Here is a 17,872-nt window from a genome sequence, read left to right on the forward strand (position 1 = left end):
TAGCTGACACTTCCAGGTTTAAATATGTTTTGGACAGATTCCAAGATAGCCTCATGGGATAGAGAAGAGCTTCATAACAAGGTTTTAGAGTTGAAATACTTCTAATAAAAATGGGGTCATAAGAACTTACTTGTCCTTGTGGGAAATTGCCTGTAAAACTAATTTCTGTAAAATAAATTCCCCTTCTGATTTTCATTATAAAATGGATTGAGGATTTCTCTTGAGGGAAGGAAAAAGTACTGATCAAGCTTCTTTTAATCACATTTAAGAAAGTAACAAGATTTTTTTTTAATTCTGTAATTAATGGACAAATCAATAAGTTTCTATTAAACTACAATTAGTAAAGTATTACTGGGAAATAGTAATAAATTTAGAATTCAGAGTAACTAGAATTATGCTTGGTCTTGACAGTTTAAAAGGTCTTAGAAAATAACAACTAATTAATTAAATTACACATATTGCCCTGAATGGTCATCCAGCTTCTGTCAAAACCTTCTCCCCAATATTTAAAGGCAGAACAACTAGCTTATTTTCTTAGAACCTACTTCCCATAACTTTGTGGAAGCAAGTGATTTTCACACATGAATAAACGTAACTGGGTCTGGTGTCTTCCTTTAGCTCACACCTTCCATCCCTAGATCGCCCTTGTCAACTTTACCTTGCATTTGCCCACCGTTTTCCCATTCCTGGAATGCACACTCCACTCCATAAACTCTTTACCTGTTTAAAAATTACTCACCTCTTCAAGCCCAGCAGAAATGTTAATTTTCATAAAACTTCCCAGTTCACCCTAGTTGGACATAATCTCAACTTTCTCAGATCTCTCCCTGCATTTTATATCATTCTACCTTTCCTTTGGACTTGTGTTTTCCATTACACATAGAGATCTGGAAGAAGTCTTTGAGCTTAGCTATTTAAACTCTCTCACTTTATAAATGAGGGAAATGAAGCCCAAAGGGGTGAGAGATGAAGTGACCCATGGAATAGAATAGCAGTAAAAGATAAACAGGAAAAAAAATCAAAGCCAGCTCCTTTGATTCCAAATCAATCCCTTTTTACTTTGTGCCTTCAAGTTTATATGATAGTTACTATAGTATTAATAATCCCATTGTGGGCAAGGTCCATGTCTCATCCACCTTTATTTTCCTCCTATGTAGCTACCTTGAAGTCAAAGATAAAAAAGAAATATTTGTTGAATGGAACTGAACCTAGACTAACACAAAATAAAGCAAAGACAACAGGCAATGAACCTATTAGCATATTAATGGCAATAAACAATGATACATGAAATAATAACAGTATATCTTTCTGAAAATACAACCAAAGATATTTGAAGATTTTGTAAAGTGAATTTGTTTTGTTGTTCAGTCACTTCTTACTCTTCATGACCCCGTTTGGAGCTTCTTGGCAAAGACACTGAAGTAGTTTACTATGTTCTCTTTCAACTCATTTTAGAGATGAGGAAACTGAGGCAAACAGAATCAAATGACTTCTCCAGTGTGATACAACTAATACATGTCTGAAATTGGATTTGAACTCAGGAAGATGAGTCTTTCTCACTCCAGGCCTGACACACCATCCACTGTGTCTCCTAGCCACCCAGTCTTTGGATAATATGTATTGAATAGTGATGAGATAGGACTCCAGTTATAATCATCATGTGACATTTATTTGATGTTTCCTCAACGATGAATAATTAATGTAACTAATAATTACATACATGGTTGTGATTAACAGTAAAATAATAAAAGATACTATATATATATATATATTCCCACATAAGACATCAGAAAATTGTTTCAAATTAAAATATCTTAAGAGGATACATTATGTAAAGCTAGGAATACACTGATAATTCCAGCATATCTGGGAAAAGGTACTTTAATCAATATGTCTACATATTTAAAGAAGCTTACTTTCTAATACAGAAAACCTATTAATAATGGGCACTAATGTTTTTTGGGGTGGGTTTTTTCCTCGGTAGTTGACTTTGCAATTAGAATGAAAAAGGAACAGGGAAGATAATATTAGAAAATGTGCCTATTTTTACCTGCCTTAAAACCTTCTTGTGCCTTATTCTTATCTTACATGGTTAGGCAGCTTGAACACTGGAAACTTTGATGTTTAATTCAGCCAGAAGTGTCAGGTATCATCCATCTAAATCAATATTTTATAGGGGATCCCATTAATCCACTTTATTAGCAACTAAAAAATATAATTATTCAATAGAAACTAACTCTAAGAGAGAGTAGCATTTTTTGGTGATTCCCCCATTGCTGTTATAACTTTATACCAATTCAAAATGCAAGCTAAGAATTAGAAATCAAAATCTATCATTGTGTCAAGAAGAATATTAGCATACACATAAGAAAACTGTTATAAAAATGATGAAAGATCTAAGCATGATGTCAAATTGGTAACCACTTCAAGCTATGACTCTGACTAGAACTTTTTAACAAACAATTAAATTTTCCATGCCCATTTGGCCAACTCTTCGTGTACACATTACTATCTGCCATCACATGATAACAATTAAGACCACACATCATGTTGTAATGTTGATAGAATTTTTTGAATTCTTCCAAGAAAGTGATGCATGACTACAAAGCAGGATTATGAGAACCACTGGGTGACTTAAAAATGGAAATGGAAAAAAAAAAGGCAAAGATGACAACAAAAGAATTAAAAATAGTAAAGATGTTCCTTTAAAGAGTCACACATAGAGGCTCTTAGATAAAAATCAACAGCACATTTTCAGAGAAGAACAAAGGAGATTAAAGCAGAGGTAAGAGTAATTAAAGTAAATAAGCAAGCCTGAGAAAAGATCTGAACTGAATAACAAAAACTTACTAACTTCTATTACTAATTCCTTCCATAGTAGGATATTTTGTACTTTTTTCTGAAAATGTTTTTAGTATAACTGGAGTAGTATCATAGGATTAGAGTTGGAAAAAACCTTAGTGACTCTGTAACTCAGCCTCCTCATTTTTCACATGAGGAAACTGAAGCCAAAAATGAAAGTGACTTGCCCAAGATCATATAGTCAGTGGGGGATAGCAAATACAGGATTCAAATTCAGGCTTTCTGACTTCACATTCAGTATTCTTTTTACTATGTCAAATAAAACAAATAACTACAAATAAAAATGAAATTATAGAGCATTAGTATATTGATTTTTAATGGTCAGTGAAAATACATATAACCAAAATCAGAAATTAGATAGGAAAATGACAGTAAACACAAAAGAAATTGAGAATATTATCAGAGGCTATTCCATGCTGCTATATGCTAATAAGTTAAAGAACATATGGAACATGGATAAACACTAATAAAAAGATATCAAATACTAAGTGAGTTTGGAGGAAAGAAAAATTATTGCTAACTTGGGGAAGTCACGGAAAACTTCATGAAGAAGATAGCATTTGAGCTGGACCAAGGACAGATAAGATTCCAAAAAGTGGAAAGATGGGCAAAAATATTAGTTCATGAAATGGTGTGACCAAAGGCGGAGAGGAGATAAAGCAATAAGCATGTACACTGGGATGAGAAGTAGTCCAATTTAAGGATATGTTGTGTATAAAGAATGAACTAACATAAGAATACTAGAATAGTAGAGAGTTTCCAAAATGTAGAGGACTTGAATTTGTCCTCTATTCACTATGCATCAGGAAGTTTTTCAAGGGTTTTGAATATAGGAAAAGAAACCAATTAATATAGAAGGCTCTTGTTGTAACCCATAATAATACAAAAAGATGGTGAGAAAAGGAGAAGGTAGATTAAAAATATACCATGAAGGAGGAATTGATAGACTTTAGCAACTGAATGACTATAGAAGGTGACAGTGTCACAAGAGGAAATGATCACAACAGTAAGATTTCAAATATGTTCAAATATTGGTTAAGAAATAATGTTAAAAAGAAAAGGAAATCAAAAAGAGAAATAAACCTGGTAAGAAAATTTGTTAAAGAATCATCTATTCACCAATATGGCCATGCTAATTCTTCGTTGGAAAAACCTTCAGTGGTTCTCTCATGCCTTTTATTAGATAAAATGCAAAATCCTTGCCCTTTTCTCTAAGGAATTCCACAATCAGGTTCCAACACACCTTTTACCAGCTTTACTTCCTAAACTTCCCTTTGTTTATTCTGTATTTAACCAAACTAGCTATACCCTAATCTTATGCCCTACTCTCCTGCCTAAGTGAATTCAGACAGGCTTTGCTCAAGCCTAAAGGGCACTCCCTTCCAATTTTCATCTATTAAAATTCTTCTCTTCCTCCAAATCAAGCATCTCCTATTTGATGAATTTCTTTAAATTCATTTCTCTTAATGCCCTTAAGCAGAAACTAAGCTCTCCCTTCTTCACATTCTCAACTAGCACTTTGTAATTTTTTAGTCTTATCACATGCACATACCTGTGTGTAAAACATTCTTCCAGCATTTTATTGTAAGCTTATAAACTTTCATGGCAAAAAAAATAATTTTTCCATCTTTGTATCCCCATTATGTTCTTTGTAGGCATTTAGGAATTCTTTAATTACATCTGTATTCAGGTGACAGTTGTAGACATGAAATCAATTGCATTTCTTAAGAGGGAGGGAGAGAGGAAGAGGAAGATGAAGAGAAAAGGAGAAAGGAAGGAAGGAAAGAAAGAGGGATAAAGGAAAGAAAGAAAGAGTGAGTGACAGTGAGACAGAGAGAAAAGAAAAAGAAGAAAAAAGAAGAAAGAAGAATGAAGAAAGAAAAGAAGAAAGAAAGAAGGAAGAAGAAAGAAGAAGAAGAAGAAGAAGAAGAAGAAGAAGAAGAAGAAGAAGAAGAAGAAGAAGAAGAAGAAGAAGAAGAAGAAGAAGAAGAAGAAGAAGAAGAAGAAGAAGAAGAAGAAGAAGAAGAAGAAGAAGAAGAAGAAGAAGAAGAAGAAGAAGAAGAAGAAGAAGAAGAAGAAGAAGAAGAAGAAGAAGAAGAAGAAGAAGAAGAAGAAGAAGAAGAAGAAGAAGAAGAAGAAGAAGAAGAAGAAGAAGAAGAAGAAGAAGAAGAAGAAGAAGAGAAAGGAAAGAAGAGGGAGGGAGAGTTGGAGAGAGACAGAAAAGGGAGGGGAAGGAGAGGAGGGAAAGAAAGAGGAGAGTAGAGGCAAAGACAAAACCTTGGAAAATATCTACCTTAAGAAGTCAGGAAGAGGAGCTAGTGAAGAAGATAGAGAAGGAACTATCAGAAAGGTAGGAAGTGAAGCAAGAACATAGTACCAAAGAGGACAAATAAAAAATGCCTCAAGGAGAACTCCTGAACTGTGGCAAGTGCTGCAGAAGGATCAAGAAAGATGAAGACTGAGACTGTTGAGTAAAGAGATGATTAATGATCTTTGAGAAAGCAGTTTCTGTAGCATAAAGAAGGAAACCAGTCTGTGAGGGATCAAATGAGTAAATGGGAGAGAAGTGCAAATACTGATTTAGGATTTTTTTTCGAGCAGTTAAGCAATTAAATGGAGAAAAGAGTTGGATCAAGTAGCTTTTTAATGGATAGAAAATGAAGAGGAAAAATGAAGGATTTTTTTAATTTTATTTTTTAGGACAGAAAATACGTGAGCATGTTTTTAGGCAGCTAAGGAAGGAACCAGTGGAAAGAAAAAATGTGTGGATGTATATATTCATGTCCAAAGAAAAAACTGAGGAACTTTGTGAAATGAAGCATAATTTTTCACCTTTTTTTTTTACTACATGGCTAATATGAAAATGTGTTTTACATGGCTTCACCCATATAATTTACATTATATTGTTTGTCTTCTCAATGGGTGGGATAGAGGGTAGAAAGAAAGATAGAATGTAGAAATTGAAAATTTTTAATGAATGTTAAAAATAATTGGACTTTTTAAAAAGATGTTTGCCACTCAATATTGTTATTCAATTTTTAAAATCAGTTAATTTATCTATAAATAATAGTCTCTAATAGTCTAAATATCTATAAAGCAATAGTCTCCAGGACATAGTTGTAGAATAAGGACTTGTCCCAAGACTAGTTTTATCTGACCTTCTTTGAAAAAAAAAAGATAAAATGATGATGATGGTGGTGGTGGTGGTGGTGATGATGATAGTTAGCATTTAATTTTTAAAGTTTTAAAGAGCTTTAAAGCTTCCAAAGGGCTTTGCCCACATTACCTCATTTGAGACTTACAAAATGGATTGTTAACATCTATTATCAGAATCAGATTTCCACATAGTGAAGTTTCTTTAAAAAGCTTCAAAGTCAATGCTCAGATAACAAGCAAGGGTGTTTATATTCCTCAGGATTGGGGAAACCTATAATGGTGAGTAATTTCCTACCACTAATAATGGGTACATATGAGTCATAAGATCACATCAAAAGCAACATGAGAAGCAGAAGAGAGTGCAGGAAAGGGGGCTAGATTTAGAGGCAGGGGCCTTCAGAATGAAGCTACTACTGACTCTATGACATTGGTCAAGGCACTTTATCTCTACAAATCTCTAATAATATAATATAGATAAAATCAAAGGGTTGTACTAGATAGCCTCTAGTAATAAAAGTATTTAAATTAAAAATTGATGATTATGAAAGAATATAAGCCACAATCTCCCAAAATTTCTGGGAAAATATTTGGTTTCTAAGACTGAAATGGAAGGTTCACAACCAATCAGACACAAGGGTACAATTCTATAAACAGTGTGATGATCAGATAGAAGAGATGATAGCATTATACATGAGAGACCAGACTACATAAATCTCAATAACAAAATCTTAGCCCTCTGGTGAAGCGTTTCAGCATCTTTGTGGAAGGAAACTCCATGATAAAATTAGGAAAGTGTAATAGTAGAGCTATACTACGGATCATTTAGCCAAGGTAGTAAGACTGAGTTTGAAATGTTAAACAAGACTTAGAATGATGAAAAATTAAGCCAAGCATTCGCAAAAGGAAGCTTCAATTATCCATGCATATTGGCAGAAATTTTCAAATGGATAAAATATGGAGCTAAGGTTTAGAGATTTGATAAATGACTACTTCTTAAAATAGACAGTTTCATTGCTCATAAGAAAAAAGAAATTTCTTTTTGCTTCTGAGTTGTTCTGAGTAGTATGTAGGAGGTAGCATAGGTTTTATACACAGGTAAAATTCCAGATTTGGTAGGAGAGTAAAAATAGCTACAAGAATAAGATTAATCATACTACAATTGAATCTATGATGAAATGCAGTATGGTTATAGAAAATAGAACTGTGACTAAAAGGAACATCTCTTGAAACTATTTCTCTTTTTTCCCATAATACATGGACCTTCATTGCTGCCCAAGCAGACTACTACAAGAGACTTCTGAAAGGTTATTCTTATTCTCCTTCCTTTTCTCAAACCCATTTCTTCAACCCAGTCAAAAATAATTATACTGTCAAATAATTATATTGTCATATTATTAATTGCCAATGGCAATGGTTTCCCATCACCTATAAATTGAAGTTCAAACTCTTTCACTTAGCATTCAAAACTTTTTACCACATTTCTCTTCTTTCCAGTCTGATTTCACATCACTTTCCTCACCCTATCCTAAACTCTCTCTCAATTAGGTTACTCTAACTCCTAGAATACAACAGTGCTATTCTGCCTCTGAATCCCTATCCACTCATTAAAGTCTAACCCAACTGACTTACTCGCTTCTCCTTCTGTACCACATTTTGCCTCCTATCTCCACATCTTTGCAAAATCTCTTCCCAATGCCTGGAATATACTTTCTCCTCACCCTTCCCTATTGCCATCACCTTATCTTCACTCAAGGTTCAGTTCAAGTACCACTTTCTACAAGAGTCGGGTCTTAGCACAGTCATTGGCTCCTTCCTCTCCCACATTACTGTGTATCGTTTTTTTTCCTCATGTATTTCATATTCATTTGTTGTGTTCATAGCAAAAGTACACAATGTACTTGTGTATTTCTCTCTCCCCATGTCCATAATTGGGATAATATTAATTTCTCCAAAGTAGGAACTATTTACATTCCTTTTTATGCTCTTCTCCTAACACAGGTCCTAGCATATTATACCACCTCTTTGATGAAGACCTTCTCCCTCAGACCCTCATAGGGTACATAACTATTGACAAGAATTCCGCATTGATCATCAATAGGACCCACTAATATATGTTGGTGGAGCAACAGCAAGGTGCTTAATGATCTTTAATTTTTGATTTGAACACATCGAACGTTCTCTTAAAGATGAAAGTGATAAACAAAAGATAAGCATTACAATAACAAATGGCTAACCCAGCTCATCTTTTTGATAGGAATTGTATTATACTAAAATGATCTGAATATTAAGTTACTGGGGACATCAGAAAGCATTCCTCAGTATTAAAAAGAAAAGCAAATGTTCCACACCAAACTCCACTCCTTTTAGGGGAGATGTTAAACTGACTGTTTCTTTGTATTATCTTCCCTATGGAATTGGAGTTGAAAGTCACACAATTATTTTAAAGTGTGAATTCCTGAATCTCAGATTAGCTAAAATAGCAATAAAGAATAAGGACACTTTTCTAAACTGCTTGGAGAAGTAGTTATTTGATGAGGCTGTCCTGAACTTCCAATCCTATCAAGAAAAATGTATTTTTGAGTGTATTTTTCAGCTAACAGGTATCATCAGTACATTATCATCTTTGTACACAACTCATCAAGCAATTAGTCATATGCATGGAGTTTCCAAAACCCAATCATTCAATAAGATAATTCTCCTTATTGACTCAGTTATCCTGAAGGGATTACAACAGGCTCAATTCAAGCTACACGCATGTCAAATAAATCACAAAAGTATTTTATGAAGGAAAACAGCATTTTCACTATATAATATAAGGAACTTAGGGGCCATTTAGTCCAACTTTACTTTTACAGATAAGATCTTAAAAGGTTGAATAAGTTGGCCAAGATCAAATAGGTAGGAAATAAAAGAAAAGAGGGATCTGAAACTCTTACACCTAATTCCAAATTCACTCTTCTTTCCATTATATGACCCTGGTTAAGAGGGAATCAAAGGCTCTTGGATTAAGGGAAATTAGTATGAGCAATGATAGAACTCTGGAACTGTAACTACATAGTAGAATTTAGGAAGGTTGGAGTCAACTAATTTTGGATTTAAGTATTATTTCCTTTGACATTTTTAATTAATTGCCTTTCCTAGAAGAATTATTTCTAAATTTGAATGCCCTCTTTTCACTTGTAAAATCCTATAAAATGTATTTCCATAGTCTAGAATGTGTTGAAGCAAGGTAAATAGGAAGTAGGGGACAGAAACTGGCATCATGAGACAGTAACAGAAGGATAATTACAGTAATTAGGCTTGAAGTATCTCAAATCTAGAGCCAAATTGATCAAATAGATCAAAGGTTGAGTGAATTCCTTGGGTTGGGGTTCACTCAGTGATGATTTAGGATAAGATGAAAGAAAAAAGCCATAGGAACAAAGATTAGATGCTCTGGACCAGTCTTGAAACCAAAACCCTGATAAAACTGCTAAGGTTCATCTGAAAGATGGCAGGGAATGCACAGGATGCATAGTAAATCCCAGGGCTCCATTTTCTACCATCATGGGCAAGACTTATTACCTTGGAGAGAAAGTATCTTAGATGGATAGGTTTAGCTCTTGATCATACTGTCAAAATGTTTAGGAGACCAAGGAAGACCTGCATTGTCCAGAAAAGAGCTTGCCAGGAGAACTGCTAAGCAAGATTTAAGAGTGTGCAGTCTACTTTGGGTTTTTCATGTATATGAGACTTGGCTTTGCCCCAACATATTAAGCTCTCCTTCTCAAGAGGGCTTCTACTTACAAACATTTTTCTCACTTGAAATCAATTAAACTTCTGTTTAACCTCTGATTCTCCTGTCCCTAGCCTGCTCTGCTCCAGCCACTAATGTGTTAGAAACCAGTTCTGGTTCAGTTAGCACTTGAATTTTCACTTTTCTAACAGTTTTCTTAATGTAGATATGGAAGATATGGACCAAATCTTTCTTCTCTTAATCTAGGCAGGGAAAATTAGTAGAGTTTTCTCAAGAAACTTTACTAAGAAATTGAGGGATAAGAAAAAGAAAACAGAATATGAAAGCACAAACTAGATAAGCACTGACATAATCATAGAACACTGAAATCTTAGCCTGAGAGAATTTCCATCTGGTCACAGATAGACTTGTTTGTCTCAGTTGAAGGACACATCACAGAGCCTGAGTCCCTTCCTCTTCCTTAGCATCTCAACTCTATCTGAAGGATATCAAAGATTTTTCTACTGGGACATCTTTCATTGACCATGAAAAAAGTTTTTTCTTTTGTTGACTTCTATACCCGCAGACCCAGGAAAGTCTGGTCTATTTCTCTCTATCCTGATTCATCTGTCCATATAGTCCTGTTGTTTAATCTGATTCAACCATAGGTAGGTGCTCTTTTCACTGCACCTTTTGTTCTCATCAGCTAACAGGACTGGAATCTTCCTCAATTCAAATGACCTTAAAGGGTTATAATCATCTGATTCCTTGAAGCTGCCTTAGGCACGGACCAGGTTCTAGTACAGACTAGTGGGCTTTAGCTATAACACCCTTGTCCTCCAGGGAACTCCCTACTAATTCCAGTTTTGAGTGATAACTCTTGTTTTTCATATTTCAGTAGGAATAAAATAAAAAATATTTGTTGTCCTAATGACCAGTTGTACTCATCCCCCAAGTTAGTAGATTTTAAAAGATATTACTCATGTTGCTGTTGTTTGCTTGCTTGTTTTTTCTCTTTTTTTCCCCTTTTTGATCTGATTTTTCTTGTGCAGCATGATAAAAGTGGAAATATGTTTAGATTTTGCACATATTTAACTTATATTGCATTACTTGCTGTTTAAAGGAGAAAAGAGGGGAGAGAGAGGAAGAAAAATATGAAATACAAGGTTTTGCAAGGGTGAATGTTGAAAACTATCTTTGCATGTATTTTGAAAAATGACAAGCCATTATTTTAAAAAAGATATTATTCAGCTCAAAGAAATGAAGAAAAGTATGCATTAGTACAAAAATAATTACTTTTTTAAGGGTGTCAAAAAACTGGAAACTAAAGGAATGGTCAGCAATTGGGAAACAGCTCAATAAAATATACGAACAAAATGGAATACTAATATCATAATAAGTAACAAAAGGAGGAGTTTTAGAGAAATCTTGGAAGACTTTATCAACTGATGTTATGTGAATTAAACAGAATGATGAGAACAATGTATATAATAAAACCATTGTAAAAATGAACAATTTTAAAACAAAAGAACTTTGATAATACCAATGACCAGCCATAATACAGAATGGTACCCACTTCCTAACAGAGAGAGAAAAGATATAAAATGCAAAGTAAGAGATACATTTTTGCACATGGCCAACATTTTACTTGATGATACCTACATATATATATATATATATATATATATATATATATATATATTGCTTTGATCTCCCCATTTGCAAAGAAGAAGGTGGAAGAGAGAAAATTAATGCTTGTTATTGAAAATGAAATTGAATTTTTTTAGAAAGACATTATTTAGATGTTCCTGAGAGAGTGATACTCTATAATTCATGGTAACTTTTAGGGGGGCTTTGGGACCCTTGATCTATGATTTCATCATTATAGGGAATTCATCTGTCATTTAAAAATCATAGAAAGCTGCCTGGGGCACTAAGAAGTTAAGTTACTTGCCCAGAGTCCCACAACCAGCAAGTGAAAGAGATGAAACTTCAGCCCAAATCTTCCAAGGACAGCCTTTCTATTATTCTATGCTATCTCTCATTACAAAATTTAATTTGACAGTTAATTTGAAGCACAAGATTCACCTCCTGGCAGAGCAGTGACAGACTCAGGTAAAGAGATAGACCTCTATTTTTTGGATAGGATGAATCCAGCAATTTGTTTGGCTTGGCTATGCATAGTTTGGGTTTTTATTTGGAGAAAACTGTAAGAAGAAAATAATAAACATCAAATTGTGTTATTAAAAATTAACTTTCAAAAGAAAAAGAAACACAAAGTAAAAATACCGAGGTTTTAACCTACAATAAAAGGAAATTAGTTCCATCACACTTCTCCATCAAAAAACAAATCCCACAAAATTTTCAAAATCAATCATACAATCATAGAATTCTCAAGTTGAAAGAAAATTCAGGTGTAATTTGGCTTTATCCCTACTAACCAACAAGAATTTACTGAGTTTCTCCTATGTGCCTAACACTGGGCTAAGAAAGAAAAAGCATCATTGTTAGTGAGAGTAAGCTACTTTCTTGGTCCCTTGAATTGCTGAATCACTCTCTAATTTTCAAAGCCATTAATTTAGCCATCTTATGAGGAAAGTGGGAGATGTATCCATATCCCTATTTTACAGATGAAGAAACGGATAGTAAACAAGGTTAAATGGCTAGTATTGGCATGATATTACCATATCATACTACCTTGAGTTCCATGTCCCAAAGGAGAAAAAGGAGGAGGCATCCATAAAAGTGGCTGAAGATGTTTCCTCCTTATGGTGATGAAGACTGAATGGAGATAGGCCTCCAGAAACCTCAGCTTAAGAAACACGGACTTCAAACAAATTGTACCATGTAATTTGAACAGCACATGACCCAACTAAATTTCTTGTGTCCTGAACTTGGGGTTACTGGTGCCCATCACAGCCCTTTCTATTTCCTTTATGAAGATTTACTTGGTAATTATGGGTGGAAAACTACATGCTTTAAAGTATATTCTTGAGTCCCAGTAGACCCTATTGGAAAGAACCTTGAATAGAACATAAAATGCTGAAGATCAAACAAGTTCTAATCAAAGTTATCCTAAGTCTGATTCTTTATCTGTCCAATATAGCTGAATGAACCACTGAAGAAGCTGTAGAACCACTCTGTAAGAGTGGTCTTAAAGTCAGGAAAATTCATTTTCCTGGATTCAAATCCAATCTCAGAATCTTCCTATCTATGTGACCCTGAGCAAGTCACTTAACCCTGCTTGTTTCAGTTTCCTCATCTGTCAAGTGAACTGAAGAAGGAAATGGCAAACCCCTCCAGTATCTTTGCCAGGAAAACCCCAAATGGAGTCACAGTCAAAGTGACTGAAGTAACTCAACAACCACAATATCTCAGGTGATTCAATAAGTGTGAAAAAAAATTCACACCAGGGAATCATGGTCATCTGCTACCAATTGTAAGTAGAAAGAGCCATAGATTTGGAGTGAGAACCTCCATTCAAATTCTGGCTCTGATACTCATCCAAATGACTTTATACAAGTAATTTCATCTCTCTGGGCTTCTATTCTTCATGTCATGTCCATTTTATGACGGTCCATGATGTCTGAGTTAGAAGAGGCCTTAAATGTTAATTAGTTCAATTTCCCAAACCCTGAATTAAACCTTTACTGGTCATAATTTCATCTTTAAAAATCACCTCTAGGAACAGTATATCTCTAAAATAGATAGCTTTGGAGTGGGAAGAATAAAAAAGTGAAGAATATTACTACATTTATTGTTTTAAGAGAATAAAAACAAATGTACATTCATAGAATAGGTCATTAAACTACTTTGAAAAGTACATTGATTCTTCATTACTCCGCAGGTTTTTTTACTCAGCAACTTCTAAACTGTCCAGAACACAGATGGGAAACAAACAAACAAAAAAAGTAGATAAAAAGAGATATCTTTATGTATGTAGTTTATATATAAGAGGGATCCTCATACCTTATTTACTTTTACTCTACTCTTACTTCTAATGATCCCATTGATTTGAGCTGGGTTTCTTGCTCAGACCAAATTAGAATCAGCAAAAAGGGGTGTGTACAGCTGCAAATGACAGCTGTCATCATGCTGACAGCTTGAATTTAGAAAGGGAAAGAAAAAATAACTATAAAAAGCAAATAGGAGAATTTTTAAAAGCACAGCAGTAGTGTACAGCCCTATATCCCCTAAGGGCATTTCAACAGAACAAATGATGTTCATAATGATGGGCCTGAACCATCAAGAAAAGTTTGAATTCATTTCAGTATTTCTAGTCTTAAGAAAACAGGGAAGTATAAAATACCCTTTAAAAAGCGTTTCACCCCCCCCAAAAAAAAAAGTTTTTTAATTGAGAGCTTAAAGGAGTAAGGCATCAGTTATCTAGAAAATACATGTGCAGTACTTAATTTCCCAATGGTGCCCAAATAAATGAGGCACTACTGAATATCCCAGTGATCACTTGGACTCAGCAGGTTTTACTTTGTCTTGTTTTCTAAAATTAGCTCGTGTGAATAGGCAATAAAGGAAACAAAAATCCTTCCACCAACAGATCCTAAACTTTAGAAGTCGAAGCGATTTGGGTTTACCTAATTCAACCTCCTCTTTTTTTGTAAATGGAGAAATTAGGGCCCAAGTAAGGGAAGCGATTGGCCCAAAGTCACACAGATCTATACAACTGAACACAACTTTTCTCATTTCTGACCAGCTGCTCTTTTCCCCAATGCTACGCCTAGTCTATGATTTTACAAATTGAAACAACTCAGAAGCCAGATAAGTTCATTGATTTTCCTCCAGTCAAAGAGGAAAAACAGAAACTTAGGTCTTCTGTTAGTTTTGAGGTCAGTGAAGTTTCTCCACTCTACTACTAGGATCTCTTTCCCTTCCAGGCTTTGAAAACCTCACCCAACCCTTCCCGCCAGGGGTCTCCAGGTGCCCTCTGCCCTCACCTGCAGAAAGCAGTGCCCTGAAGGGGCATGTTCAGCCACGCTGGCATTGTACACCTGTCGCTGGAAGACGGGCTCGTTGTCGTTTACGTCCTCCACAGTCACGCTCACCCAGCAGGTGGAGGAGAGAGGAGGCTGGCCGAGGTCCTGAGCCACCACTTGCAGCTCCACAGCTTCCTGGACCTCCCTGTCCAAGGTCAGGATGGTGCTTATCACTCCACTCTCCGGATGCACAGCAAAGGCCAGAGGGGCGCATCTTGCTCCAGAAGCAGCATCTTCTGGGCTACAGTCGCTCGGGGGCTGGACCTGGGTTAGTATATAGCGCACCATGGCCTGGTCAGTGCCCGGTTCATCTCCGTCAGATGCGCTAAGACGGAGCACTGCAGTACCGGGCGCCGCGGCCTCAGATACGGAGGTGTAATAGCGCTCCTGATTGAAATGGGGAGCCTGGTCATTGACATCGGTGACCCGTAGTAAGAGGGTCTCCCGGGTGCTAAGGGACGGGGACCCCGAGTCGGTAGCCACTAGCAGCAGCTCGTACTGGCTGCGGCTCTCCCGGTCTAGGGGCCCCTCCACGCAAAGGAAGAATACATCCCGGGGGCCTCCGGGATGCAGTGCGAAGGAGCCCATACCGCCTTCCAAGGAGAGAGTGACGCCTGCGCTGCCACCTTCACTACCCACTATAACTTGGTCAGCTTCCTCCTCCTCAGGGTCCCCGTCCAGGTCTGACACGGAGACTCGGGCTATATAATCCCCGCGCTTGGCGCCTTCTGACACCTGAGCTCCGCCGCCTTCCGTTAGAAAGAGCAAGTGGATGACGGGCGGGTTGTCGTTCACGTCCAGCACAGCAATGGATACCAGGGCGCTGGCGGCCTCCGGTTCCGCGCCTCCGTCTCGGGCTTCCACAACCAGCTGGTGCCAGGACTGGGACTCTCTGTCCAGCGGCCGGCGCACTCGCACCAGGCCCGTCAGCTCCTCCACGGAGAAGTAAGCGCCCTCGCTGTCCAGCCAGCCCGCGGACGGCTGCCTGGCGCGGAGGCTGTAGCGCACTTCTCCGTTGGGCCCCGGATCGAGGTCCGTGGCGTGCACCCGGCAGACCGCGCTGCCCGGCGGGGCGTCTTCGCGCACAGTGGCCCGGTATTCACTCTGGTTGAAGACGGGTGGGTTGTCGTTCTCGTCCAGCACGCGTACCTCCACTTGCAGGCGGCCAATGCGCCGAGGGCTGCCTCCGTCCCAAGCCTCTATCATCAGTTGGTGCGCAGCGACAGCCTCGCGGTCCAGACGCCGCAGCAACACGAGGTCCAGAGGCTCCAGAGGGGAGGAGGAGGAGGAAGATGAGGAGGAGCCCGACGAGGAGGACTGCTGCCCCGGGCCTCCGTAGCGCAGCTGGAAGAAGCGTCCCTCGGTGTCCGGGAGTTCGGGAGGCTGCAGCAGGGTGTAACCCTGGATGCTAAAGAGCCCCGCATCTGGGTCCCGGGCCCCGGGCAGGCGGAAGGCTGTGCCCGGGGGGCTGAGCTCGGAGATGTCTAGCTGCAGGGTGTCACTGGGAAAACGAGGTGAGTGGTCGTTCACGTCGTTCACCGTGATCTCCACCTGCACCACGGCGCCCAGCAGCGTGGCCGCCACGAAGCTGTAGCGGTCCCGCCGCTCGCGGTCCAGGCTTCGCGCCGTGCGGATAATGCCAGTGTCGGTGTCCACGTGAAAGTCGTCCAGCAGCGAGGAGTCTCCTGAGTCCTCAGACAGGAAGAAGCCGTCTCCCACCCCCTGCTGCTCACCGGGCAGCCCGGCACGGATATCCCCAACCAGAGTATCCGGGGGGAGCCCTTCGTCCACCGCTAGGCTGAGGTTGTACACCTGAGCGGACGAGCCGGAGGCGGTCCACAGCCACATGTGGAGGAAGAAGCCCAGCAGGTAGCGCAGCCGGGCAGCCAGAGTGCACAGCTGTCCACCGCTGCAGCCGGGTCTCCGCTTCTGGCTTCCTCTCTCGGCGCCGAGCTGGAGCTGCTCCCCAGCCAGAGCATCCCATTGCAATCCTTTGCACGTCTCCCTTCTCCTGGGGAGCATCAGGCGTTGCCCAGCCGGGATTTCCTGCCGCCGTTGCTGCTGCTGCAGCGCCTTGCACCTCCTTCTCCCAGGGGGATTCATGTCTTCCCCCTCTGCTCACCTCAGTTCATCCGCTTTTTGGAAAACTGCTGTTTGTCTTCGTAGCTTGTTGGAAGAGCCAAGTGCCTCTTCAGGGAGCCTCCTTCCGGAACCGGCGTCTCAGCCAAGGAAGAAAGAGTTTGTTTAGCAAATGGACAAACAGCAGTTCTGAGTTCTCGGGGTTGCACTTTGCAAGTGGCAAAGTCTTCCTCTGCCTGGAGTATATGCAGGACTAGAAAGCTGCTGCTTTGACTGCTGCCGCCCTCTTCTCCAGCTTCATCCCCTGGATTTTCTTAGGTCGGTCTCATCTCGGTTTCTCCCTCTGCCGTTATTCCTTTTACATCTGTTCCTTGTTCTGCTCGGCTGGTTGTTTCCCCCTGGTAAAGTCAGGTGCATTATTTCTTTTGCCAGAAAAGGAGGAAATCATTTTAGCCGCGCGCACACGCGGGGAGGGAGAGGAGGAGGAGAAAGAGGAGGAGAAAGAGAAAGGGAGGGAGAAAGTTGGTGCGGTGAATAACAAGTGTGTGAGTGAAGGGTTGGTGGGCGGGGAGGGACAGCTCCCTAGCCTCGGCCGCCGCTTCTGCTGCTCCTGCTGGCGGAGCTGCGTGTCTCCTCCGCAGCAAGGAGAGAGAGCGAGGAGCGCCGCGCCCCCTCCTCTGCCGTCTACCCCTCCTCACCATGTGACTTCGCTCAGACAAGGGCAAACTCCAACCGGGAGAACCGCGGCACTGCCGCAGGGCACGACTCCCCTGCTGCGGCTGGCCGCGAGACCCCTGCTAGAGGCAAAGTGCTAAGGTTGGAACAGGGAAGGAAAGAGAGAAGACTGCCTGGGGAGAACGGAGAGAACTGGACGAGGGGATGGATCGGGGGAGGGCCGGGGCAGGCAGCCTCGCGTGCAAAGCTGTGATTTAGAACGGTGGGGAGTAGCCTTCTCCCCTGGAAAAAGACTGGGCGCTTGGCTCCGGAAAAGGGGAGGGGGTGACGGGCTCTAATCGTTTTGGGGAGCCGAACTTGTGTTCTGCATTTGGTGAGATAGACTTGTCCCTAG

The 17,872-nt window shown here is 39.4% G+C and overlaps 1 protein-coding gene across 1 annotated transcript in view; it reads right to left on the minus strand.

The window, feature by feature from the left end:
• DCHS2 (dachsous cadherin-related 2) overlaps positions 1–17,262 on the minus strand; it is a 316,790-nt gene extending 299,528 nt beyond the window's left edge. Inside the window, exon 1 of the mRNA XM_031942473.1 lies at positions 14,686–17,262. Within this exon, the coding sequence (XP_031798333.1) occupies positions 14,686–16,827 (2,142 nt within the window). The 5' untranslated portion in view covers positions 16,828–17,262. The remainder of the gene's footprint in view (positions 1–14,685) is intronic.
• Positions 17,263–17,872: the final 610 nt, after the last annotated feature.

Source organism: Sarcophilus harrisii, chromosome 6 (genome assembly GCF_902635505.1).
Source record: "Sarcophilus harrisii chromosome 6, mSarHar1.11, whole genome shotgun sequence".
In the NCBI taxonomy this organism is placed as follows: domain Eukaryota; kingdom Metazoa; phylum Chordata; class Mammalia; order Dasyuromorphia; family Dasyuridae; genus Sarcophilus; species Sarcophilus harrisii.